The sequence below is a fragment of the Coloeus monedula genome (genome assembly GCF_965178545.1).
Source record: "Coloeus monedula genome assembly, chromosome: 1".
Taxonomy (NCBI): Eukaryota; Metazoa; Chordata; class Aves; order Passeriformes; family Corvidae; genus Coloeus; species Coloeus monedula.
In genome coordinates, this window is record NC_138781.1 from 160,010,892 (window position 1) to 160,035,675 (window position 24,784).

The following is a 24,784-nucleotide window of genomic DNA, read 5'->3' on the forward strand; positions in this document are numbered from 1 at the left end:
GGTGTGGGAGCTCTGGGAATGGCCCTGGAAAAGTTTGGGAAGAGCCTGGAAAAGTTTGGGAGCTCTGGGAAGAGCCCGGGAAAAGTCTGGGAACAGCCCAGGAAAAGTTTGGGAAGAGTCTGGAAAAGTCTGGGAGCTCTGGGAAGAGCCCTGGGAAGGTGTGGGAGCTCTGGGAATGGCCCTGGAAAAGTTTGGGAAGAGCCTGGAAAAGTCTGGGAGCTCTGGGAAGAGCTGGGATTGGTGTGGGAGCTCTGGGAATGGTCCTGGAAAAGTTTGGGAAGAGCCTGGAAAAGCCTGGGAGCTCTGGGAACAATCCTGGAACAGTCTGGGAGCATCTCTGGAGAGATTTGGGAGCTCTGGGAAGAGCCGGGAATTGGTGTGGGAGCTCTGGGAAGAGTCCTGGAAAAATTTGGGAGCTCTGGGAAGAGCCCTGGAACAGCCTGGGAGCTCTGGGAACGGCCCTGGAAAAGTTTGGGAGCTGTGGAACAATCCGGGAAAAGTCTGGGAGCATCCCTGGAGAGATTTGGGAGCTCTGGGAAGAGCCAGGAATTGGTGTGGGAGCTCTGGGAATGGCCCTGGAAAAGTTTGGGAAGAGCCCTGGAACAGCCTGGGAGCTCTGGGAAGAGCCCTGGGAAGGTGTGGGAGCTCTGGGAACGGCCATGGAAAAGTCTGGGAAGAGTCTGGAAAAGTCTGGGAGCTGTGGAACAATCCTGGAACAGTCTGGGAGCATCCCTGGAGAGATTTGGGAGCTCTGGGAATGGCCCTGGAAAAGTTTGGAAGCTCTGGGAATGGCCCTGGAAAAGTCTGGGAAGAGCCCAGGAAAAGTTTGGGAAGAGCCTGGAAAAGTCTGGGAGCTCTGGGAAGAGCCGGGAATTGGTGTGGGAGCTCTGGGAACGGCCCTGGAAAAGTTTGGGAAGAGCCTGGAAAAATTTGGGAGCTCTGGGAAGAGCCGGGAAAAGTTTGGGAAGAGGCTGGAAAAGCCTGGGAGCTCTGGGAACGGCCCTGGAAAAGTTTGGGAGCTCTGGGAACAATCCTGGAAAAGTCTGGGAGCATCCCTGGAGAGATTTGGGAGCTCTGGGAAGAGCCGGGAATTGGTGTGGGAGCTCTGGGAATGGCCCTGGAAAAGTTTGGGAAGAGCCTGGAAAAATTTGGGAGCTCTGGGAAGAGCCGGGAAAAGTTTGGGAAGAGCCCTGGAACAGCCTGGGAGCTCGAGAAGAGCCCTGGGAAGGTGTGGGAGCTCTGGGAATGGTCCTGGAAAAGTTTGGGAGCTCTGGGAACAATCCTGGAAAAGTCTGGGAAGAGACCAGGAAAAGTCTGGGAAGAGCCTGGAAAAGTCTGGGAGCTCTGGGAAGAGCTGGGATTGGTGTGGGAGCTCTGGGAACGGCCCTGGAAAAGTTTGGGAGCTCTGGGAAGAGCCTGGAACAGTCTGGGAGCTCTGGAACAATCCAGGAAAAAGTCTGGGAGCATCCCTGGAGGGATTTGGGAGCTCTGGGAAGAGCCGGGAATTGGTGTGGGAGCTCTGGGAATGGCCCTGGAAAAGTTTGGGAAGAGCCTGGAAAAGTTTGGGAGCTCTGGGAAGAGCCCTGGAAAAGTTTGGGAGCTGTGGAACAATCCTGGAAAAGTCTGGGAGCATCCCTGGAGAGATTTGGGAGCTCTGGGAACAGCCCAGGAAAAGTTTGGGAAGAGCCTGGAAAAGTCTGGGAGCTCTGGGAAGAGCCGGGAAAAGTCTGGGAGCTCTGGGAAGAGCTGGGATTGGTGTGGGAGCTCTGGGAACGGCCCTGGAAAAGTTTGGGAGCTCTGGGAAGAGCCTGGAACAGTCTGGGAGCTCTGGAACAATCCAGGAAAAAGTCTGGGAGCATCCCTGGAGGGATTTGGGAGCTCTGGGAAGAGCCGGGAATTGGTGTGGGAGCTCTGGGAATGGCCCTGGAAAAGTTTGGGAAGAGCCTGGAAAAGTTTGGAAGCTCTGAGAATGGCCCTGGAAAAGTCTGGGAACAGCCCAGGAAAAGTTTGGGAAGAGCCTGGAAAAGTCTGGGAGCTCTGGGAAGAGCCTGGGATTGGTGTGGGAGCTCTGGGAATGGTCCTGGAAAAGTTTGGGAGCTCTGGGAACAATCCTGGAAAAGTCTGGGAGCATCCCTGGAGAGATTTGGGAGCTCTGGGAATGGCCCTGGAAAAGTCTGGGAACAGCCCAGGAAAAGTTTGGGAAGAGTCTGGAAAAGTCTGGGAGCTCTGGGAACAATCCTGGAAAAGTCTGGGAGCATCCCTGGAGAGATTTGGGAGCTCTGGGAAGAGCCGGGAATTGGTGTGGGAGCTCTGGGAACAGCCCTGGAAAAGTTTGGGAAGAGCCTGGAAAAATCTGGGAGCTCTGGGAAGAGCCCTGGGAAGGTGTGGGAGCTCTGGGAATGGCCCTGGAAAAGTTTGGGAAGAGCCTGGAAAAATCTGGGAGCTCTGGGAAGAGCCTGGGATTGGTGTGGGAGCTCTGGGAACGGCCCTGGAAAAGTTTGGGAAGAGCCCTGGAAAAATTTGGGAGCTCTGGGAAGAGCCGGGAAAAGTTTGGGAAGAGCCCTGGAACAGCCTGGGAGCTCTGAGAAGAGCCCTGGGAAGGTGTGGGAGCTCTGGGAATGGCCCTGGAAAAGTTTGGAAGCTCTGGGAAGAGCCGGGAAAAGTCTGGGAGCTCTGGGAACGGCCCTGGAAAAGTTTGGGAGCTGTGGAACAATCCTGGAAAAGTCTGGGAGCATCCCTGGAGAGAATTGGGAGCTCTGGGAATGGCCCTGGAAAAGTCTCGGAATGGCCCTGGAAAAATTTGGGAGCTCTGGGAAGAGCCCTGGAAAAGTTTGGGAAGAGCCTGGAAAAGTCTGGGAGCTCTGGGAAGGGCCCTGGAAAAGTCTGGGAAGAGCCCTCGAAAAATTTGGGAAGAGCCTGGAACAGTCTGGGAGCTCTGGGAAGAGCCTGGGATTGGTGTGGGAGCTCTGGGAATGGCCCTGGAAAAGTTTGGAAGCTCTGGGAACAATCCTGGAAAAGTCTGGGAGCATCCCTGGAGAGATTTGGGAGCTCTGGGAATGGCCCTGGAAAAGTCTGGGAAGAGCCTGGAAAAGCCTGGGAGCTCTGGGAACAATCCTGGAAAAGTCTGGGAGCATCCCTGGAGAGATTTGGGAGCTCTGGGAATGGCCCTGGAAAAGTCTCGGAATGGCCCTGGAAAAATTTGGGAGCTCTGGGAAGAGCCCTGGAAAAGTTTGGGAAGAGCCTGGAAAAATCTGGGAGCTCTGGGAAGAGCCCTGGGAAGGTGTGGGAGCTCTGGGAATGGTCCTGGAAAAGTTTGGGAGCTCTGGGAACAATCCTGGAAAAGTCTGGGAGCATCCCTGGAGAGCTTTGGGAGCTCTGGGAATGGCCCTGGAAAAGTCTGGGAATGGCCCTCGAAAAATTTGGGAAGAGCCTGGAACAGTCTGGGAGCTCTGGGAAGAGCCTGGGATTGGTGTGGGAGCTCTGGGAATGGCCCTGGAAAAGTTTGGGAAGAGCCTGGAAAAGTCTGGAAGCTCTGGGAAGAGCCGGGAAAAGTTTGGAAGCTCTGGGAACAATCCTGGAACAGTCTGGGAGCATCCCTGGAGAGATTTGGGAGCTCTGGGAATGGCCCTGGAAAAGTCTCGGAATGGCCCTGGAAAAATTTGGGAGCTCTGAGAAGAGCCCTGGAAAAGTTTGGGAAGAGCCTGGAACAGCCTGGGAGCTCTGGAACAATCCTAGAAAAGTCTGGGAGCATCCCTGGAGACCTTTGGGAGCTCTGGGAACGGCCCTGGAAAAGTTTGGGAAGAGCCTGGAAAAATTTGGGAGCTCTGGGAAGAGCCCTGGGAAGGTGTGGGAGCTCTGGGAATGGCCCTGGAAAAGTCTGGGAAGAGCCTGGAAAAGTCTGGGAGCTGTGGAACAATCCTGGAAAAGTCTGGGAGCATCCCTGGAGAGATTTGGGAGCTCTGGGAATGGCCCTGGAAAAGTCTGGGAATGGCCCTCGAAAAATTTGGGAAGAGCCTGGAAAAATTTGGGAGCTCTGGGAAGAGCCTGGGATTGGTGTGGGAGCTCTGGGAATGGCCCTGGAAAAGTTTGGGAAGAGCCTGGAAAAGTTTGGGAGCTCTGGGAAGAGCCCTGGAAAAGTCTGGGAAGAGCCCTGGAACAGCCTGGGAGCTCTGGGAATGGCCCTGGAAAAGTCTGGGAAGAGTCTGGAAAAGTCTGGGAGCTGTGGAACAATCCTGGAACAGTCTGGGAGCATCCCTGGAGAGATTTGGGAGCTCTGGGAATGGCCCTGGAAAAGTCTCAGAATGGCCCTGGAAAAATTTGGGAGCTCTGGGAATGGCCCTGGAAAAATTTGGGAAGAGCCTGGAAAAGCCTGGGAGCTCTGGGAACAATCCTGGAAAAGTCTGGGAGCTCTGGGAACGGCCCTGGAAAAGTCTGGGAGCATCCCTGGAGAGATTTGGGAGCTCTGGGAATGGCCCTGGAAAAGTTTGGGAAGAGCCTGGAAAAATTTGGGAGCTCTGGGAAGAGCCGGGAAAAGTCTGGGAGCTCTGGGAATGGTCCTGGAAAAGTTTGGGAAGAGCCTGGAAAAATTTGGGAGCTCCGGGAATGGCCCTGGAAAAGTTTGGGAGCATCCCAGGACAGGGCCGGGATGGCTCCAGCAGAATCTGGGAATTCCAGAGAATGTCAGGGAATGTGAGGGAATGTCCGGGAATTCCAGGGAATTCCAGGGAATGTGAGGCAATGTCGCCCCTCAGAGGCCGCTCCAGGAAGAGCTGGAAAAGAGAAAAACCAGGAACAAATCCCGACTGGAATTCCTCCGGCTCTGGCAGCTCCAGGATTTCCCTGAATCCCTCGGCTCTTTCCCAAGCGGAATTCCAGGATTGTTCGGGATGGCTCCTGGAGGCCCCCACACCCAAAATCCCTTTTTTTCCATATGGAAAAGCCACGGCTCCGAGGAGCAGCAGGGAGCCAGCATTCCCAAATTTCCAGCCCGGCACTCAGCATTCCCAAATTTCCAGCCTTGCACTCAGCATTCCCAAATTTCCAGCCTTGCAATCCAGGATTTCTCCTCTCCACCTGCCCTCAGCTCTGGGATTTCGGGAATGGCAGCTCTGGGATTTCGGGAATGGCAGCTCTGGGATTTTGGGAATGGCAGCTCTGGGATTTTGGGATTTTGGGAATGGCAGCTCTGGGAATTCGGGAATGGCAGCGCGGGGATTTTGGGAATGGCGGCGCTGGGAATTTGGGATTTTGGGAATGGCAGCTCTGGGAATTTGGGATTTTGGGAATGGCAGCGCTGGGATTTTGGGAATGGCAGCTCTGGGATTTTGGGAATGGCAGCTCTGGGATTTTGGGATTTTGGGAATGGCAGCTCTGGGATTTCGGGAATGGCAGCTCTGGGATTTTGGGATTTTGGGAATGGCAGCTCTGGGAATTTGGGAATGGCAGCTCTGGGATTTCGGGAAAGGCAGCTCTGGGATTTTGGGATTTTGGGAATGGCAGCTCTGGGATTTTGGGAATGGCAGCTCTGGGATTTTGGGATTTTGGGAATGGCAGCTCTGGGATTTTGGGAATGGCAGCTCTGGGATTTTGGGATTTTGGGAATGGCAGCTCTGGGAATTTGGGATTTTGGGATTTTGGGAATGGCAGCTCTGGGATTTCGGGAGCAGGGAATGGCTGAGGTGGGAAAAGCTCTGGGAGTCCCCCAGTTCATCCCAATCCCAAATTCCAGAGGGATGAGAAATCCTGGGAATGGGGATCCCAAATCCCGACCCTGAGCCCATCCCAAATCCACAGGGATGGGAAATCCCCAAAAAAATGCCCAAAATTCCCCAAAAAACCCCCAAAATCCCAAATCCCAGCCCTGATCCCATCCCAAATCCTGGGAATGGGGATCCCAAATCCCGGCCCTGAGCCCATCCCACCCCCCCAGCGATGGCGATTCCAGCCGGGAATGGCCGCTCCAGCCCGGAATTGCCAGGAATTCCGGCCGTTGCCAGGGGAACCATTCCCGAAAATCCCACCTGGAGCTGCCCCGGGAGAAAGGAGCCTGGAAAAGCAGGACAGGGATAACCCGGAGCAAATCCAGCGGGATGGGGCTGGAGCTCATCCCGGGAATTCCTGCCTGGAAAAGCCCCATCCCAACGGGAAAACCACGGCAGAGAAGGAAGCTCCGGGGAAAAAACGGGATTGGAGGTGGGACTTGGGGAAATTCCGGGGAAATTCCACCTTGGGGCGAAGGGAAAAGTGGGAATTTTCCCAGGGGAATGCTGGGAATGGTGGCAGAGGCCGGGATGCGCCTGGGGGGGGGGATGGGAAATCCCGGGAAAATCCAGGGAATTCCTGAAAGCTGGGAAAGGGCAGGGAATGGCTCAAAGGTGGGGAAAGAGCTGGGAATTGCTTCCGTCTGAAATAGGGCAGGAATTCCTGAAAGCTGGGAGAACACCTGGGAATTCCTGAAAGGTGGGAAAAAACCTGGGAATTCCTGAAAGGTGGGAAAAGCAGGCGATTCCCTAAACCTGGAAAAAACCCTGGGAATTCCTTAAAGCTGGGAAAAGGAGCAGGAATTCCTTAAAGCTGGAAAATCCAGGGAATTCCCTAAACCTGGAAAAAAACCCCCAGGGAATTCCTCAAACCTGGAAAAAGCAGGGAATTCCTTAAAGCTGGAAAGCCCCGGGAATTCCGTAAACCTGGGAAAAAGCAGGAAATTCCCTAAACCTGGAAAAAACTCTGGGAATTCTTTAACGCTGGAAAACCCCGGGAATTCCTTAAATCTGAAAAAGGGGCAGGAATTCCTTAAAGCTGGAAAATCCAGGGAATTCCCTAAACCTAAAAAATCCCTGGGAATTCCTTAAAGCTGGAAAAAGGAGCAGGAATTCCCTAAAGCTGGAAAACCCCGGGAATTCCCTAAAGCTGGAAAAAGCAGGGAATTCCCTAAACCTGGAAAGAACTCAAGGAATTCCTTAAAGCTGGAAAAAAGGGCAGGAATTCCCTAAACCTGGGAAAAACCCCAAGGAATTCCTTAGACCTGGAAAAAGCAGCAGGAATTCCCTAAACCTGGAAAATCCAGGGAATTCCTTAAAGCTGGAAAAAGCAGGGAATTCCCTAAACCTGGAAAGAACCCAGGAAATTCCTCAAACCTGGAAAAAGCCCAGGAATTCCCTAAACCTGGAAAGAACCCTGGGAATTCCCTAAACCTGGAAAAACCCTGGGAATTCCTTAAACCTGGAAAGAACTCAAGGAATTCCTCAAAGCTGGAAAAAAGGGCAGGAATTCCCTAAACCTGGAAAAAACCCTGGGAATTCCTGAAAGCTGGAAAATCCAGGGAATTCCTTAAATCTAAAAAAAGGGCAGGAATTCCTTAAAGCTGGAAAAAGCAGGGAATTCCCTAAACCTGGAAAAAGGGGCGGGAATTCCCTAAACCTGGAAAAAACCCCGGGAATTCCCTAAACCCAGAAAAAGCAGCAGGGAATTCCTTAAACCCGGAAAAAGCAGGCAATTCCCTAAACCTGGAAAGAACCCAGGGAATTCCTTAAACCTGGAAAAAACCCTGGGAATTCCTTAAACCTGGAAAAAAGGGCAGGAATTCCTTAAACCTGCTCCCAGCCCGTGCAGCCCTTTCCAGGGCGATATTCCCAAAAATCCCACCCTGAGGCCGCTCCCTCTGCTCCTGTCCCTGGAATTTGGAATTTGGGAATGGCAGCTCTGGGATTTCGGGAAAGGCAGCTCTGGGATTTTGGGATTTTGGGAATGGCAGCTCTGGGAATTTGGGAATGGCAGCTCTGGGAATTTGGGAATGGCAGCTCTGGGATTTCGGGAGCAGGGAATGGTTGAGGTGGGAAAAGCCCTGGGAGTCCCCCAGTTCATCCCAATCCCAAATTCCAGAGGGATGGGAAATCCTGGGAATGGGGATCCCAAATCCCAACCCTGATCCCATCCCAAATCCACAGGGATGGGAAATCCCCAAAAAATCCCCAAAATTCCCAAGAATTCCAAAAAAAATCCCCAAAAATCCCCAAAATCCCAAATCCTGGCCCTGATCCCATCCCAAACCCCCAGCAATGGGAAATCCCAAAAAAATCCCCAAAATTAAAAAAAAAACAACCCAAAAATCAACCCAAAAAATCCTCAAAATCCCAAATCCTGGCCCTGATCCCATCCCAAATCCACAGGGATGGGAAATCCTGGGAATGGGGATCCCAAAGCCCGGCCCTGAGCCCATCCCACCCCCCCAGCGATGGCGATTCCAGCCGGGAATGGCCGCTCCAGCCCGGAATTCCAGCCCGGGCAGCCCTTTCCAAGGGGATATTCCCGAAAATCCCAGCCCGAGGCCGCTCCCTCTGCTCCTGTCCCTGTTCCCTGCCAGCAGATCCCGCCCTGGATCCCTCCTGGATCCCTTCGATCCCACTTTTCCCTGGGATCAGCCCCCACCTGGCCTCTCCATTCCCGGATTTTGGGAGGCCAGAGAACGTTTCAGGGATCACAGTCACGGTCCTTACCTGAGGCTGGGGGGCTGAGGGGCTTCCAGGGGCTTCTTCCTCCTCCTCTTCCTCCTCTTCCTCCTCCTCCACTTCCTCCTCATTCCCAGAGGATTCACTGTCACTTCCCGAATCCTCCAGCCCGGAATAAACGCTTTCCTCGCTCTCTGACAGCTCCTCGCTGCCTCCGGAGGGGCTGGGCTGGAAGGGAAAGCACAGCGGGGTCACAACGGGGAAGGGGCACAGAAAGGGGCACCCCCCAAAACCATGGCAGGGCCACACGAACCAACACAGACACCCCCATGGAGCTGGGACCCCCCTCAGGACCAGGCTGGACCCCCCCTCTGCATTGCTGGGTGCCCACACACCAGGACAGGGTCGGGTTTTCCCCCTCAGGAACCCAAACTCCTCCATATTAAGGGTTTCCCCCCTCAGGAACCCAAACTCCTCCATATTAAGGGTTTTTCCCCTCAGGAACCCAAACTCCTCCATATTAAGGGTTTTCCCCCTCAGGAACCCAAACTCTTCCATATTGAGGGTTTTCCCCTCAGGAACCCAAACCTCCCCTCACTGCCAGGTTTCCCCCTCACAGAGACCAGGCTGGAGCCCCCCCATTGCCGGGTCCTCCCTCAGGAACCCAAACTCCTCCATATTAAGGATTTTTCCCCTCACAACAAGGTCAGAACCCCCCTTATTGCCAGGATCCCCCTCACAGACACCAGGCTGGAACCCCCTCCATTCTTGGGTCTCCCCTCACCCCAACAGGGCCGGGTTTCCCCCTCAGGAACCCAAACTGCTCCATATTAAGGGTTTTCCCCTCAGGAACCCAAATCTCCCATCACTGCCGGGTTTCCCCCACACAGAGACCAGGCTGGACCACCCCATTGCCGAGTCCCCCCTCAGGAACCCAAACTCCTCCATATTGAGGGTTTTCCCCTCAGGAACACAAACTGCTCCATATTGAGGGTTTTCCCCTCAGGAACCCAAACTCCTCCATATTGAGGGTTTTCCCCTCAGGAACCCAAACTCCTCCATATTAAGGGTTTTCCCCCTCAGGAACCCAAACTGCTCCATATTGAGGGTTTTCGCCTCAGGAACCCAAACTCCTCCATATTGAGGGTTTTCCCCTCAGGAACCCAAACTCCTCCATATTAAGGGTTTTCCCCCTCAGGAACCCAAATCTCCCCTCACTGTTGGGTTTCCCCTCACAGAGACCAGGCTGGACCTGCCTCCATTCTTGGGTCCCCCCTCAGGAACACAAACTCCTCCATATTGAGAGTTTTCCCCCTCAGGAACCCAAACTCCTCCATATTGAGGGTTTTTCCCCTCAGGAACCCAAACCTCCCCTCACTGCCGGGTTCTCCCTCACAGAGACCAGGCTGGAGCCCCCCCATTGCCGAGTCCCCCTCAAGAACCCAAACTCCTCCATATTATGGGTTTTCCCCTCAGGAACCCAAACTCCTCCATATTGAGGGTTTTCCCCTCAGGAACCCAAACTCCTCCATATTGAGGGTTTTTCCCCTCAGGAACCCAAACTGCTCCATATTGAGGGTTTTTCCCCTCAGGAACCCAAACCTCCCCTCACTGCTGGGTTCTCCCTCACAGAGACCAGGCTGGAGCCCCCCCATTGCCGAGTCCCCCCCACAGGAACCCAAACTCCTCCATAGTAAGGGTTTTCCCCCTCAGGAACCCAAACTCCTCCATATTAAGGGTTTTCCCCCTCAGGAACCCAAACTCCTCCATATTAAGGGTTTTCCCCCTCAGGAACCCAAACTCCTCCATATTGAGGGTTTTCCCCCTCAGGAACCCAAACTCCTCCATATTATGGGTTTTTCCCCCTCAGGACAAGGCCAGACCCCCCTCACTGCCAGGTTCCCCCTCACAGACACCAGGCTGGAACCCCCTCCATTCTTGGGTCCCCCCTCACCAGGACAGGGTCGGGTCTCCCCCTCAGGAACCCAAACTCCTCCATATTGAGGGTTTTCCCCTCAGGAACCCAAACTCCTCCATATTAAGGGTTTTCCCCTCAGGACAAGGCCAGACCCCCCTCACTGCCGGGATCCCCCTCACAGAGACCAGGCTGGAAGCCCCCATTGCTGGGTCCCCACACACCAGGACAGGGCCGGGTTCCCCCCTCAGGAACCCAAACCTCCCCTCACTGCCGGGTTCCCCCTCACAGAGACCAGGCTGGAGCCCCCCCATTGCTGGGTCCCCCCTCAAGAACCCAAACTCCTCCATATTAAGGGGTTTTCCCCTCACAACAAGGTCAGAACCCCTCTTATTGCCAGGATCCCCCTCACAGACACCAGGCTGGAACCCCCTCCATTCTTGGGTCTCCCCTCACCCCGACAGGGCCGGGTTTCCCCCTCAGGAACCCAAACTGCTCCATATTAAGGGTTTTTCCCCTCAGGAACCCAAACTCCTCCATATTAAGGGTTTTTCCCCTCAGGAACCCAAATCTCCCCTCACTGTTGGGTTTCCCCCACACAGAGACCAGGCTGGACCCCCCCATTGCTGGGTCCCCCCTCAGGAACACAAACTCCTCCATATTGAGGGTTTTCCCCCTCAGGAACCCAAACACCTCCATATTGAGGGTTTTCCCCCTCAGGAACCCAAACTCCTCCATATTGAGGGTTTTCCCCCTCAGGAACCCAAACCTCCCCTCACTGGTGGGTTTCCCCCTCACAGTGACCAGGCTGGACCCCCCCATTGCTGGGTCCCCCCTCAAGAACTCAAACTCCTCCATATTAAGGGGTTTTCCCCTCAGAACAAGGCCAGAACCCCCCTCACTGCCAGGTTCCCCCTCACCAAGACCAGGCTGGACCCCCCTCCCCATTGCCAGGTCCCCCTCACCAGGACAGGGCCGGCTTCTTCCTCAGGAACCCAAACTCCTCCATATTATGGGTTTTTCCCCTCACAACAAGGCCAGAACCCCTCTTATTGCCAGGATCCCCCTCAAAGAGACCAGGCTGGAACCCCCTCCATTCTTGGGTCTCCCCTCACCCCGACAGGGCCGGGTTTCCCCCTCAGGAACCCAAACTCCTCCATATTGAGGGTTTTTCCCCTCAGGAACCCAAACCTCCCATCACTGCCGGGTTCCCCCTCACAGAGACCAGGCTGGAGCCCCCCCATTGCCGAGTCCCCCTCAGGAACCCAATCTCCTCCATATTAAGGGTTTTCCCCCTCAGGAACCCAAACTCCTCCATATTAAGGGGTTTTCCCCTCAGGAACCCAAACTCCTCCATATTAAGGGGTTTTCCCCTCAGGAACACAAACTCCTCCATATTAAGGGTTTTCCCCCTCACAACAAGGCCAGAACCCCCCTCATTGCCGGGTTCCCCCTCACAGAGACCAGGCTGGAATCCCCCATTGCCGAGTCCCCCCCTCAGGAACCCAAACTCCTCCATATTAAGGGTTTTTCCCCTCAGGAACACAAACCTCCCCTCACTGCCGGGTTCCCCCTCACAGAGACCAGGCTGGAGCCCCCCCATTGCCGGGTCCCCCCTCAGGAACCCAAACTCCTCCATATTAAGGATTTTTCCCCTCACAACAAGGCCAGAACCCCCCTTATTGCCAGGATCCCCCTCACAGACACCAGGCTGGAACCCCCTCCATTCTTGGGTCTCCCCTCACCCCGACAGGGCCGGGTTTCCCCCTCAGGAACCCAAACTCCTCCATATTGAGAGTTTTCCCCTCAGGAACCCAAATCTCCCCTCACTGTTGGGTTTCCCCCACACAGAGACCAGGCTGGACCCCCCCATTGCCGAGTCCCCCCTCAGGAACCCAAACTCCTCCATATTATGGGTTTTTCCCCTCACAACAAGGCCAGAACCCCCCTTATTGCCAGGATCCCCCTCACAGACACCAGGCTGGAACCCCCTCCATTCTTGGGTCCCCCCTCACCCCGACAGGGCTGGGTTTCCCCCTCAGGAACCCAAACTCCTCCATATTGAGGGTTTTTCCCCTCAGGAACCCAAACTGCTCCATATTGAGGGTTTTCCCCCTCAGGAACCCAAACCTCCCCTCACTGCCGGGTTCTCCCTCACAGAGACCAGGCTGGAGCCCCCCCATTGCCGGGTCCCCCCTCAGGAACCCAAACTCCTCCATATTAAGGGGTTTTCCCCTCACAACAAGGTCAGAACCCCCCTTATTGCCAGGATCCCCCTCACAGACACCAGGCTGGAGCCCCCTCCATTCTTGGGTCTCCCCTCACCCCGACAGGGCCGGGTTTCCCCCTCAGGAACCCAAACTCCTCCATATTAAGGGTTTTTCCCCTCAGGAACCCAAACTCCTCCATATTGAGGGTTTTCCCCCTCAGGAACCCAAACTCCTCCGTATTGAGAGTTTTCCCCCTCAGGAACCCAAACTCCTCCATATTAAGGGTTTTTCCCCCTCAGGAACCCAAACCTCCCCTCACTGCCGGGTTCCCCCTCACAGAGACCAGGCTGGAGCCCCCCCATTGCCGGGTCCTCCCTCAGGAACCCAAACTCCTCCATATTAAGGATTTTTCCCCTCACAACAAGGCCAGAACCCCCCTTATTGCCAGGATCCCCCTCACAGACACCAGGCTGGAACCCCCTCCATTCTTGGGTCTCCCCTCACCCCGACAGGGCCGGGTTTCCCCCTCAGGAACCCAAACTCCTCCATATTGAGAGTTTTCCCCTCAGGAACCCAAATCTCCCCTCACTGTTGGGTTTCCCCCACACAGAGACCAGGCTGGACCCCCCCATTGCCGAGTCCCCCCTCAGGAACCCAAACTCCTCCATATTAAGGGTTTTTCCCCTCACAACAAGGCCAGAACCCCCCTTATTGCCAGGATCCCCCTCACAGACACCAGGCTGGAACCCCCTCCATTCTTGGGTCTCCCCTCACCCCAACAGGGCCGGGTTTCCCCCTCAGGAACCCAAACTGCTCCATATTAAGGGTTTTCCCCTCAGGAACCCAAATCTCCCATCACTGCCGGGTTTCCCCCACACAGAGACCAGGCTGGACCACCCCATTGCCGAGTCCCCCCTCAGGAACCCAAACTCCTCCATATTGAGGGTTTTCCCCTCAGGAACACAAACTGCTCCATATTGAGGGTTTTCCCCTCAGGAACCCAAACTCCTCCATATTGAGGGTTTTCCCCTCAGGAACCCAAACTCCTCCATATTAAGGGTTTTCCCCCTCAGGAACCCAAACTGCTCCATATTGAGGGTTTTCGCCTCAGGAACCCAAACTCCTCCATATTGAGGGTTTTCCCCTCAGGAACCCAAACTCCTCCATATTAAGGGTTTTCCCCCTCAGGAACCCAAATCTCCCCTCACTGTTGGGTTTCCCCTCACAGAGACCAGGCTGGACCTGCCTCCATTCTTGGGTCCCCCCTCAGGAACACAAACTCCTCCATATTGAGAGTTTTCCCCCTCAGGAACCCAAACTCCTCCATATTGAGGGTTTTTCCCCTCAGGAACCCAAACCTCCCCTCACTGCCGGGTTCTCCCTCACAGAGACCAGGCTGGAGCCCCCCCATTGCCGAGTCCCCCTCAAGAACCCAAACTCCTCCATATTATGGGTTTTCCCCTCAGGAACCCAAACTCCTCCATATTGAGGGTTTTCCCCTCAGGAACCCAAACTCCTCCATATTGAGGGTTTTTCCCCTCAGGAACCCAAACTGCTCCATATTGAGGGTTTTTCCCCTCAGGAACCCAAACCTCCCCTCACTGCTGGGTTCTCCCTCACAGAGACCAGGCTGGAGCCCCCCCATTGCCGAGTCCCCCCCACAGGAACCCAAACTCCTCCATAGTAAGGGTTTTCCCCCTCAGGAACCCAAACTCCTCCATATTAAGGGTTTTCCCCCTCAGGAACCCAAACTCCTCCATATTAAGGGTTTTCCCCCTCAGGAACCCAAACTCCTCCATATTGAGGGTTTTCCCCCTCAGGAACCCAAACTCCTCCATATTATGGGTTTTTCCCCCTCAGGACAAGGCCAGACCCCCCTCACTGCCAGGTTCCCCCTCACAGACACCAGGCTGGAACCCCCTCCATTCTTGGGTCCCCCCTCACCAGGACAGGGTCGGGTCTCCCCCTCAGGAACCCAAACTCCTCCATATTGAGGGTTTTCCCCTCAGGAACCCAAACTCCTCCATATTAAGGGTTTTCCCCTCAGGACAAGGCCAGACCCCCCTCACTGCCGGGATCCCCCTCACAGAGACCAGGCTGGAAGCCCCCATTGCTGGGTCCCCACACACCAGGACAGGGCCGGGTTCCCCCCTCAGGAACCCAAACCTCCCCTCACTGCCGGGTTCCCCCTCACAGAGACCAGGCTGGAGCCCCCCCATTGCTGGGTCCCCCCTCAAGAACCCAAACTCCTCCATATTAAGGGGTTTTCCCCTCACAACAAGGTCAGAACCCCTCTTATTGCCAGGATCCCCCTCACAGACACCAGGCTGGAACCCCCTCCATTCTTGGGTCTCCCCTCACCCCGACAGGGCCGGGTTTCCCCCTCAGGAACCCAAACTGCTCCATATTAAGGGTTTTTCCCCTCAGGAACCCAAACTCCTCCATATTAAGGGTTTTTCCCCTCAGGAACCCAAATCTCCCCTCACTGTTGGGTTTCCCCCACACAGAGACCAGGCTGGACCCCCCCATTGCTGGGTCCCCCCTCAGGAACACAAACTCCTCCATATTGAGGGTTTTCCCCCTCAGGAACCCAAACACCTCCATATTGAGGGTTTTCCCCCTCAGGAACCCAAACTCCTCCATATTGAGGGTTTTCCCCCTCAGGAACCCAAACCTCCCCTCACTGGTGGGTTTCCCCCTCACAGTGACCAGGCTGGACCCCCCCATTGCTGGGTCCCCCCTCAAGAACTCAAACTCCTCCATATTAAGGGGTTTTCCCCTCAGAACAAGGCCAGAACCCCCCTCACTGCCAGGTTCCCCCTCACCAAGACCAGGCTGGACCCCCCTCCCCATTGCCAGGTCCCCCTCACCAGGACAGGGCCGGCTTCTTCCTCAGGAACCCAAACTCCTCCATATTATGGGTTTTTCCCCTCACAACAAGGCCAGAACCCCTCTTATTGCCAGGATCCCCCTCAAAGAGACCAGGCTGGAACCCCCTCCATTCTTGGGTCTCCCCTCACCCCGACAGGGCCGGGTTTCCCCCTCAGGAACCCAAACTCCTCCATATTGAGGGTTTTTCCCCTCAGGAACCCAAACCTCCCATCACTGCCGGGTTCCCCCTCACAGAGACCAGGCTGGAGCCCCCCCATTGCCGAGTCCCCCTCAGGAACCCAATCTCCTCCATATTAAGGGTTTTCCCCCTCAGGAACCCAAACTCCTCCATATTAAGGGGTTTTCCCCTCAGGAACCCAAACTCCTCCATATTAAGGGGTTTTCCCCTCAGGAACACAAACTCCTCCATATTAAGGGTTTTCCCCCTCACAACAAGGCCAGAACCCCCCTCATTGCCGGGTTCCCCCTCACAGAGACCAGGCTGGAATCCCCCATTGCCGAGTCCCCCCCTCAGGAACCCAAACTCCTCCATATTAAGGGTTTTTCCCCTCAGGAACACAAACCTCCCCTCACTGCCGGGTTCCCCCTCACAGAGACCAGGCTGGAGCCCCCCCATTGCCGGGTCCCCCCTCAGGAACCCAAACTCCTCCATATTAAGGATTTTTCCCCTCACAACAAGGCCAGAACCCCCCTTATTGCCAGGATCCCCCTCACAGACACCAGGCTGGAACCCCCTCCATTCTTGGGTCTCCCCTCACCCCGACAGGGCCGGGTTTCCCCCTCAGGAACCCAAACTCCTCCATATTGAGAGTTTTCCCCTCAGGAACCCAAATCTCCCCTCACTGTTGGGTTTCCCCCACACAGAGACCAGGCTGGACCCCCCCATTGCCGAGTCCCCCCTCAGGAACCCAAACTCCTCCATATTATGGGTTTTTCCCCTCACAACAAGGCCAGAACCCCCCTTATTGCCAGGATCCCCCTCACAGACACCAGGCTGGAACCCCCTCCATTCTTGGGTCCCCCCTCACCCCGACAGGGCTGGGTTTCCCCCTCAGGAACCCAAACTGCTCCATATTGAGGGTTTTCCCCCTCAGGAACCCAAACTCCTCCATATTGAGGGTTTTCCCCCTCAGGAACCCAAACCTCCCCTCACTGGTGGGTTTCCCCCTCACAGTGACCAGGCTGGACCCCCCCATTGCTGGGTCCCCCCTCAAGAACTCAAACTCCTCCATATTAAGGGGTTTTCCCCTCAGAACAAGGCCAGAACCCCCCTCACTGCCAGGTTCCCCCTCACCAAGACCAGGCTGGACCCCCCTCCCCATTGCCAGGTCCCCCTCACCAGGACAGGGCCGGCTTCTTCCTCAGGAACCCAAACTCCTCCATATTATGGGTTTTTCCCCTCACAACAAGGCCAGAACCCCTCTTATTGCCAGGATCCCCCTCAAAGAGACCAGGCTGGAACCCCCTCCATTCTTGGGTCCCCCCTCACCCCGACAGGGCCGGGTTTCCCCCTCAGGAACCCAAACTCCTCCATATTAAGGGTTTTTCCCCTCAGGAACCCAAACTCCTCCATATTAAGGGTTTTTCCCCTCAGGAACCCAAATCTCCCCTCACTGTTGGGTTTCCCCCACACAGAGACCAGGCTGGACCCCCCCATTGCCGAGTCCCCCTCAGGAACCCAAACTCCTCCATATTAAGGGTTTTTCCCCTCAGGAACCCAAACTCCTCCATATTAAGGGTTTTCCCCTCAGGAACCCAAACTCCTCCATATTAAGGGTTTTTCCCTCAGGAACCCAAACTCCGCCATATTAAGGGTTTTCCCCCTCAGGAACCCAAACTCCTCCATATTATGGGTTTTCCCCCTCAGGAACCCAAACTCCTCCATATTATGGGTTTTTCCGCTCACAACAAGGCCAGAACCCCCCTTATTGCCAGGATCCCCCTCACAGACACCAGGCTGGAGCCCCCCCCATTGCCGGGTTCCCCCTCACTGGGACAGGGCCGGGTGCCCCCCTCAGGAACCCAAACTCCTCCATATTAAGGGTTTTCCCCCTCAGGAACCCAAGCTCCTCCATATTAAGGGTTTTCCCCCTCAGGAACCCAAACTCCTCCATATTAAGGGTTTTTCCCCTCAGGAACCCAAACCTCCCCTCACTGCCAGGTTCTCCCTCACAGAGACCAGGCTGGAGCCCCCCCATTGCCGAGTCCCCCTCAGGAACCCAAACTCCTCAATACTGAGAGTTTTCTCCTCTCAGGAACACAAACCTCCCCTCACTGCCGGGTTCTCCCTCACAGAGACCAGGCTGGAGCCCCCCCATTGCCGGGTCCCCCCTCAGGAACCCAAACTCCTCCATATTAAGGATTTTTCCCCTCACAAGGCCAGAACCCCCCTTATTGCCAGGATCCCCCTCACAGACACCAGGCTGGAACCCCCTCCATTCTTGGGTCTCCCCTCACCCCGACAGGGCCGGGTTTCCCCCTCAGGAACCCAAACTCCTCCATATTGAGAGTTTTCCCCTCAGGAACCCAAATCTCCCCTCACTGTTGGGTTTCCCCCACACAGAGACCAGGCTGGACCCCCCCATTGCCGAGTCCCCCCTCAGGAACCCAAACTCCTCCATATTATGGGTTTTTCCCCTCACAACAAGGCCAGAACCCCCCTTATTGCCAGGATCCCCCTCACAGACACCAGGCTGGAACCCCCTCCATTCTTGGGTCCCCCCTCACCCCGACAGGGCTGGGTTTCCCCCTCAGGAACCCAAACTCCTCCATATTGAGGGTTTTTCCCCTCAGGAACCCAAACTGCTCCATATTGAGGGTTTTCCCCCTCAGGAACCCAAACCTCCCCTCACTGCCGGGTTCTCCCTCACAGAGACCAGGCTGGAGCCCCCCCATTGCTGGGTCCCCCTCAGGAACCCAAACTCCTCCATATTACGGGTTTTTTCCCTCAGGACAAGGCCAGACCCCCCTCACTGCCGGGATCCCCCTCACCGACACCAGGCCGGACTCCTCACTAACAGGTCCCCCCCTAAGGAGGCCAAATCCCCTCTCACTGCCGGGTCCCCCTCAGGACAAGTCCAAAGCCCCCCTCACAGCCGGTTTCCCCCTGACAGGGACCAGGCCGGACCCCCTCCCAAATCCCGGTCCCCCCTCACCGGGACCAGCCCAGCCCCCTGCCCGTTGCCACGGCAATCCCGTGAGTTTCCCCCTCGCTCCCCGTTGCCATGACAACCCCCTGCGTGTATCCCCCTCCCCGGTCACCCCCGGACCTGCTCCATGCTGGCGGCTCCGCGTGCGCCGCCGAACACGTGGGCGCGGGTCAGAGGTGCGGCCACGCCCCCGCCCACCGCTCTTCCGCCTTCCCCGCGCCGCTACCGACGGCGGCAATGCCGCTCCTGAGGAGGGCACGATAACGGGAACGAGAAAAGATAACGGGAACGACAACGGGAAGCGGGAACGAGAACGGGAAGGGAGAGGCGCGGCGGGAAAGCGCAAAAGCCGAGTGCGCATGCGCAGGAGCGGCCGCGCCGCCGGACGCGCGCATGCGCGTTGCGGCAGCGGCGCCAAACGCAGCGTGAGGGCCACTGAGGGGGCGTGGCTTGGGGAGGGGGCGTGGCTTGAGAAGGGGGCGTGGCCAGCAACGCCGGGGGCGTTCCCTGCTGCCGCTGCCCGCAACGGGAAAGGGGCGTGGTCAGGAAAAAAGGGGGCGTGGCTACGCCTTCGGGGGGCGTGTCCCTGCGAGAGCCACGCCCAGGGATTGCCAAAAATGCCCAGAGGGTTGCCAGGTGTGAGGGGGCGTGTCCCTGTGGGCAGGAGGCGTGGCCAGGTGTGAGGGGGCGTGTCCCTGCTATAGTTAGAGGGGGCGTGGCCTCACAGTAAAGCCCTTATCAGAGATGGGGCTGGGCGTGGTTATCGCACAAAGGGGCGTGGTTGTAGCACAAAGGGGCGTGTCCTCTCACTAACGCCCTTATCAGTGAGGGCCCTGGGCGTGGCCACTGTTCAGTGGGCGTGGTTATCTCACAAAGGGGCGTGTCCTCGCACTAAAGCCCTTATCAGAGATGGGGCTGGGCGTGGTTATCGCACAAAGGGGGCGTGGTTATCGCACAAAAGGGGCGTGGTTATCGCACAAAGGGGGCGTGGCCTCACCCTAAAGCCCTTATCAGAGATGGGGCAGGGCGTGGTTATCGCACAAGGGGGCGTGGTTATGTCGCAAGGGGGCGTGTCCTCGCGGTAAAGCCCTTATCAGAGATGGGGCTGGGCGTGGTTATCTCACAAAGGGGGCGTGTCCTCGCAGTAAAGCCCTTATCAGAGACGGGGCTGGGCGTGTTTATCTCACAAAGGGGGCGTGTCCTCGCACTAAAGCCCTTATCAGAGATGGGGCAGGGCGTGGTTATCGCACAAGGGGGCGTGGTTATCTCGCAAGGGGGCGTGTCCTCGCGGTAAAGCCCTTATCAGAGATGGGGCTGGGCGTGGTTATCGCACAAAGGGGCGTGGTTATCGCACAAAGGGGGCGTGTCCTCGCACTAAAGCCCTTATCAGAGATGGGGCTGGGCGTGGTTATCTCACAAGGGGGCGTGGTTATCGCACAAAGGGGGCGTGTCCTCGCACTAAAGCCCTTATCAGAGATGGGGCTGGGCGTGGTTATCTCACAAAGGGGCGTGTCCTCTCACTAAAGCTCTTATCAGAGATGGGGCTGGGCGTGATTATCGCACAAAAGGGGCGTGGTTATCTCACAAGGGGCGTGTCCTCGCACTAAAGCCCTTATCAGAGATGGGGCTGGGCGTGGTTATCTCACGGAGGGGGCGCGGTTATCGCACAAGGGGCGTGTCCTCGCACTACAGCTCTTATCAGAGATGGGGCTGGGCGTGGTTATCCCACAAAGGGGGCGTGGCCTCACCCTAAAGCCCTTATCAGAGATGGGGCTGGGCGTGGCCACTGTTCAGTGGGCGTGGTTATCTCACAAAGGGGCGTGGTTATCTCACAAGGGGCGTGTCCTCTCACTAAAGCCCTTATCAGAGATGGGGCTGGGCGTGGTTATCTCACGGAGGGGGCGCGGTTATCGCACAAGGGGCGTGTCCTCGCACTACAGCTCTTATCAGAGATGGGCTGGGCGTGGTTATCGCACAAAGGGGGCGTGGCCTCACCCTAAAGCCCTTATCAGAGATGGGCTGGGCGTGGTTATCGCACAAGGGGGCGTGGCTATCTCACAAGGGGCGTGTCCTCGCAGTAAAGCCCTTATCAGAGATGGGGCTGGGCGTGGTTATCGCACAAAGGGGGCGTGTCCTCGCACTAAAGCCCTTATCAGAGATGGGGCTGGGCGTGGTTATCCCACAAGGGGGCGTGGCTATCTCACAAGGGGCGTGTCCTCGCAGTAAAGCCCTTATCAGAGATGGGGCTGGGCGTGGTTATCTCACAGAGGGGGCGTGGTTATCGCACAAGGGGCGTGTCCTCGCACTAAAGCCCTTATCAGAGATGGCGCTGGGCGTGGTTATCTCACGGAGGGGGCGCGGTTATCGCACAAAGCGGGCGCGGTTATCTCCCAAAGGGGGCGTGTCCTGGCCCAAAGCCCCGCCCCTCCCGCGCAGTGGGCGTGTCCCTACCCCCGTGGGCGTGGCCGCGCACGCGCCGCGCGCCTCCCCCTCACACCGCCCCCCCCAAGATGGCGGCGGCCATGCCGCGCCCCGCCGCTGCGGCCGCTCCCGCCGCTCCCGGCCCTTCCCGCCCTTTTTAACCCCCCCCTCGCTCCCTCCGGGGTCTCCCCGAGCCCTTCCCGCCTCCGCCGTGAGGGCCACGGCCATGGACGGGCCCGGAGCGGCGGCGGCAGCGGCGGCGGCAGCGGGCGCGGGGCCCGGCGCCAGCAACGTGCCCGCTTTCCTCACCAAGCTGTGGACGCTGGTGGAGGATCCCGACACCGACGCCTTGATCTGCTGGAGCCCGGTGAGTCCTCGGGAATGCGGGGAGGATTCCTGGGAATGCCGGGGGAAAGAATTCCCGGCCATCCGCCGTGGAGAAGTGGGGGCCCGGCTCGGCTGAGGGCGAACGGCCGCGGCCTGTCCTGGGCGCCGCTGCTGAGGCCCAGGTGGTTCGTGAGGTGATTCCCGATAAAATCCTGCTTTTTTCCTGCTTTTTTCTTGCTTCTTTTTGCTTTTTCCCGTTTTTCCCGGAGCGGGAATGTGGGAGATGAGGAGGGAAATAAAAATGTAAACACGGCGGGCATGGTTGGGACGACCTTTGGAGCAGCGGGAGCCGGGAAGGCGCGGCTAATTAGGGAATAACGAGGGGATAATTTGGGGTTTGTGGGAAGGCCGGGAGAAATTCTGGGATGTGGAGAGCTGGGAATGAGCTGGGAATGAGCTGGGAATGAGCCGGGAATGAGCCGGGAATGAGCCGGGGAATTCCAGGAGAGCCCCGAGCCCCTTCCAGGGCCTTTTCCAGAGGTTTTTCCAGCAGAGCTGGAGAGGGCCTTGGCATAAAGGCTGCAGGGGCAGGAGCCTGGGGGGTTTTAGGGAATTTTGGGGAGTTTTTAGGGAATTTTGAGGGGGGTTTTAGGGAATTTTCAGGGGTTTTAAGGCAATTTTTATGGGTCCTTTTAGGGAATTTTGAGGGGTTTTTTAAGGGAATTTTGAGGGGTTTTTTAAGGGAATTTTGAGGGGTCCTTTTAGGGAATTTTAAGGGGTTTTTTTAGGGAATTTTCAGGGGTCCTTTTAGGGAATTTTCAGGGGTCCTTTTAGGGAATTTTCAGGGGTCCTTTTAGGGAATTTTCAGGGGTTTTTTAGGGAATTTTGAGGGTCTTTTTAAGGGAATTTTGAGGGGTTTATTAGGAAATTTTCAGGGGTTCTTTTAGGGAATTTTGAGGGAGTGGAGGGGTTTCTAGGGAATTTTCAGGGGTTTTTTTAGGGAATTTTGAGGAGTTTTTAGGGGATTTTGGGGAGTTTTCAGGGAATTTTGAGGTGTCGTTTTAGGGAATTTTCAGGGGTTTTTTAGGGAATTTTGAGGGGTCCTTTTCGGGAATTTTGAGAGGTCCTTATAGGGAATTTTCAGGGGTCCTTTTAGGGAATTTTCAGGGTTTTTTTAGGGAATTTTCAGGAGTTTATTAGGGAATTTTCAGGCTCTTTTTTGGGGAATTTTGAGGGTCTTTTTAGGGAATTTTGAGGGTCTTTTTTAGGGAATTTTGAGGGGTTTATTAGGGAATTTTGAGGGGGTCATTTTAGGGAGTTTTGAGGAGATTTTTAGGGAATTTTGAGGGGTTCTTTTAGGGAATTTTGAGGGGTCCTTTTAGGGAATTTCGAGGGGTTTTTTTTGGGAATTTGGAGTGGTTTTTTAGGGAATTTTCAGGGGTTTTTTTAGGGAATTTTGAGGAGTCCTTTAGGGAATTTGGAGGGTTTTTTAGGGAATTTTCAGGGGTCCTTTTAGGGAATTTTGAGGGTTTTTTTAGGGAATTTTCAGGGGTCCTTTTAGGGAATTTTCAGGGGTTTTTAGGGAATTTGGAGGGTCTTTTTTAGAGAATTTTGAGGGGTTTATTAGGAAATTTTCAGGGGTTCTTTTAGGGAATTTTGAGGGAGTTTTAGGGGAATTTGGAGGGGTTTCTAGGGAATTTGGAGGGGTTTTTTAAGGGAATTTTGAGGGGTTTTTAGGGAATTTTCAGGGGGTTTTATTTAGGGAAGTTTCAGGGTCTTTTTTAGGGAATTTTTAGGGTGTTTTTAGGGAATTTTCAGAGGTTTTTAGGGAATTTTGAGGGGTCCTTTTAGGGAATTTTAAGGGGTTTTTTTAGGGAATTTTGAGGAGTCCTTTAGGGAATTTTTAGGGGGTTTTTTAGGGAATTTTCAGGGGTCCTTTTAGGGAATTTTGAGGGGGTTTTAGGGAATTTTCAGGGGTTCTTTTAGGGAATTTTGAGGGTCCTTTTAGGGAATTTTCAGGGGTCCTTTTAGGGAATTTTCAGGGGTTTTTAGGGAATTTTGAGGGTCTTTTTTAGAGAATTTTGAGGGGTTTTATTAGGAAATTTTCAGGGGTTCTTTTAGGGAATTTTGAGGGAGTTTTAGGGGAATTTGGAGGGGTTTCTAGGGAATTTTCAGGGGTTTTTTTAGGGGATTTTGAGGAGTTTTTAGGGGATTTTGGAGAGTTTTCAGGGAATTTTGAGGTGTCGTTTTAGGGAATTTTCAGGGGTTTTTTAGGGAATTTTGAGAGGTCCTTATAGGGAATTTTCAGGGGGTTTATTAGGGAATTTTCAGGGTTTTTTTAGGGAATTTTCAGGAGTTTATTAGGGAATTTTGAGGGGTCCTTTTAGGGAGTTTTGAGGGGCTTTTAAGGGAATTTTGAGGGGTTTATTAGGAAATTTTGAGGGGGTCTTTTTTGGGAATTTTAAAATATTTTTAGGGAATTTTGAGGGTTTTTTTAGGAAATTTTCAGGAGATTTTTAGGGAATTTTGGGGGGTTTATTAGGAAATTGTGAGGGGTTCTTTTAGGGCATATTCAGGGGTTTTTTAAGGGAATTTTCAGGGGTTTTTTAGGGAATTTTTGAGGCGTCCTTTTAGGGAATTTTGAGGGTTTTTTTAGGAAATTTTCAGGGGATTTTTAGGGAATTTTGGGGGGTTTATTAGGGAATTTTGAGGAGCTTTTTAGGGAATTTTGAGGGGTTTATTAGGAAATTTTGAGGAGTTCTTTTAGGGAAGTTTGAGGGGTTTTTTAGGAAATTTTAAGGGGATTTTTAGGGAATTTGGAGGGGTTCTTTTAGGGAATTTGGAGGGTTTTAGGGAATTTTTCGGGGCTGGAGAGGCCCTTGGCATAAAGGCTGCAGGGGCAGGAGCCAGGGAACGGCTTCCCCATGGAATTTCGGGATTTTGGGAAGCCATTCCTGCCCTCCGGGGAATTCCCAGAGAATCCCTGGAATTCCCAGGATTCCGGGATCCACCCGTGGGAATGGGATCATCCCGAAACCCCTTCCCGAGCATTCCATGGGAAGCCCCAAGGGCTCCGGGATCACCCGGGAATCTCCCTTTGGAAAAGGCTGGAAAAGCCTCAGGAAACCCCTGAGGATTTCTGGGATTCGGCAATGCCAGAAGAGGAAAAAAAAAAAAACAAAACGGGAATTCCTGGAATTCCCAACTCTCCCAGAGCCCCTTGGAACCTCTGGAATGAGCTCCGAGCTCTCCCCGTGGATGCTCCGGTGTTAATTGGGATTAGCAATTAACAGCCGGGAATTCCAGGGAGTCGGGAGGGGGAAAAAAAACTCCGGGAATAACGTTGGGAATTCCTGGAAAATCCCATTTCCCAAGGAGCCATCCCAGGGTAGGACCAAGGGGGGTTTTTTTTTTTTGCCCCTC

The 24,784-nt window shown here is 55.1% G+C and overlaps 2 protein-coding genes across 3 annotated transcripts in view; one reads left to right on the forward strand and one right to left on the reverse strand.

The window, feature by feature from the left end:
* Nucleotides 1-18,935, reverse strand: part of BOP1 (BOP1 ribosomal biogenesis factor) — a 132,225-nt gene extending 113,290 nt beyond the window's left edge. The window contains exons 1-2 of the mRNA XM_082284760.1: nt 18,734-18,935; nt 8,496-8,675 (exon numbers count right to left, since the gene is read on the reverse strand). Coding sequence (XP_082140886.1) covers nt 8,496-8,675; nt 18,734-18,742 — 189 coding nt within the window. The 5' untranslated portion in view covers nt 18,743-18,935. The remainder of the gene's footprint in view (nt 1-8,495; nt 8,676-18,733) is intronic.
* A 2,188-nt stretch (nt 18,936-21,123) lies between these two features.
* Nucleotides 21,124-24,784, forward strand: part of HSF1 (heat shock transcription factor 1) — a 79,724-nt gene continuing 76,063 nt past the window's right edge. For both annotated transcript variants that reach the window (XM_082284769.1, XM_082284770.1), the window contains exon 1: nt 21,124-21,401. In XM_082284769.1, coding sequence (XP_082140895.1) covers nt 21,261-21,401 — 141 coding nt within the window. In that variant the 5' untranslated portion in view covers nt 21,124-21,260. The remainder of the gene's footprint in view (nt 21,402-24,784) is intronic.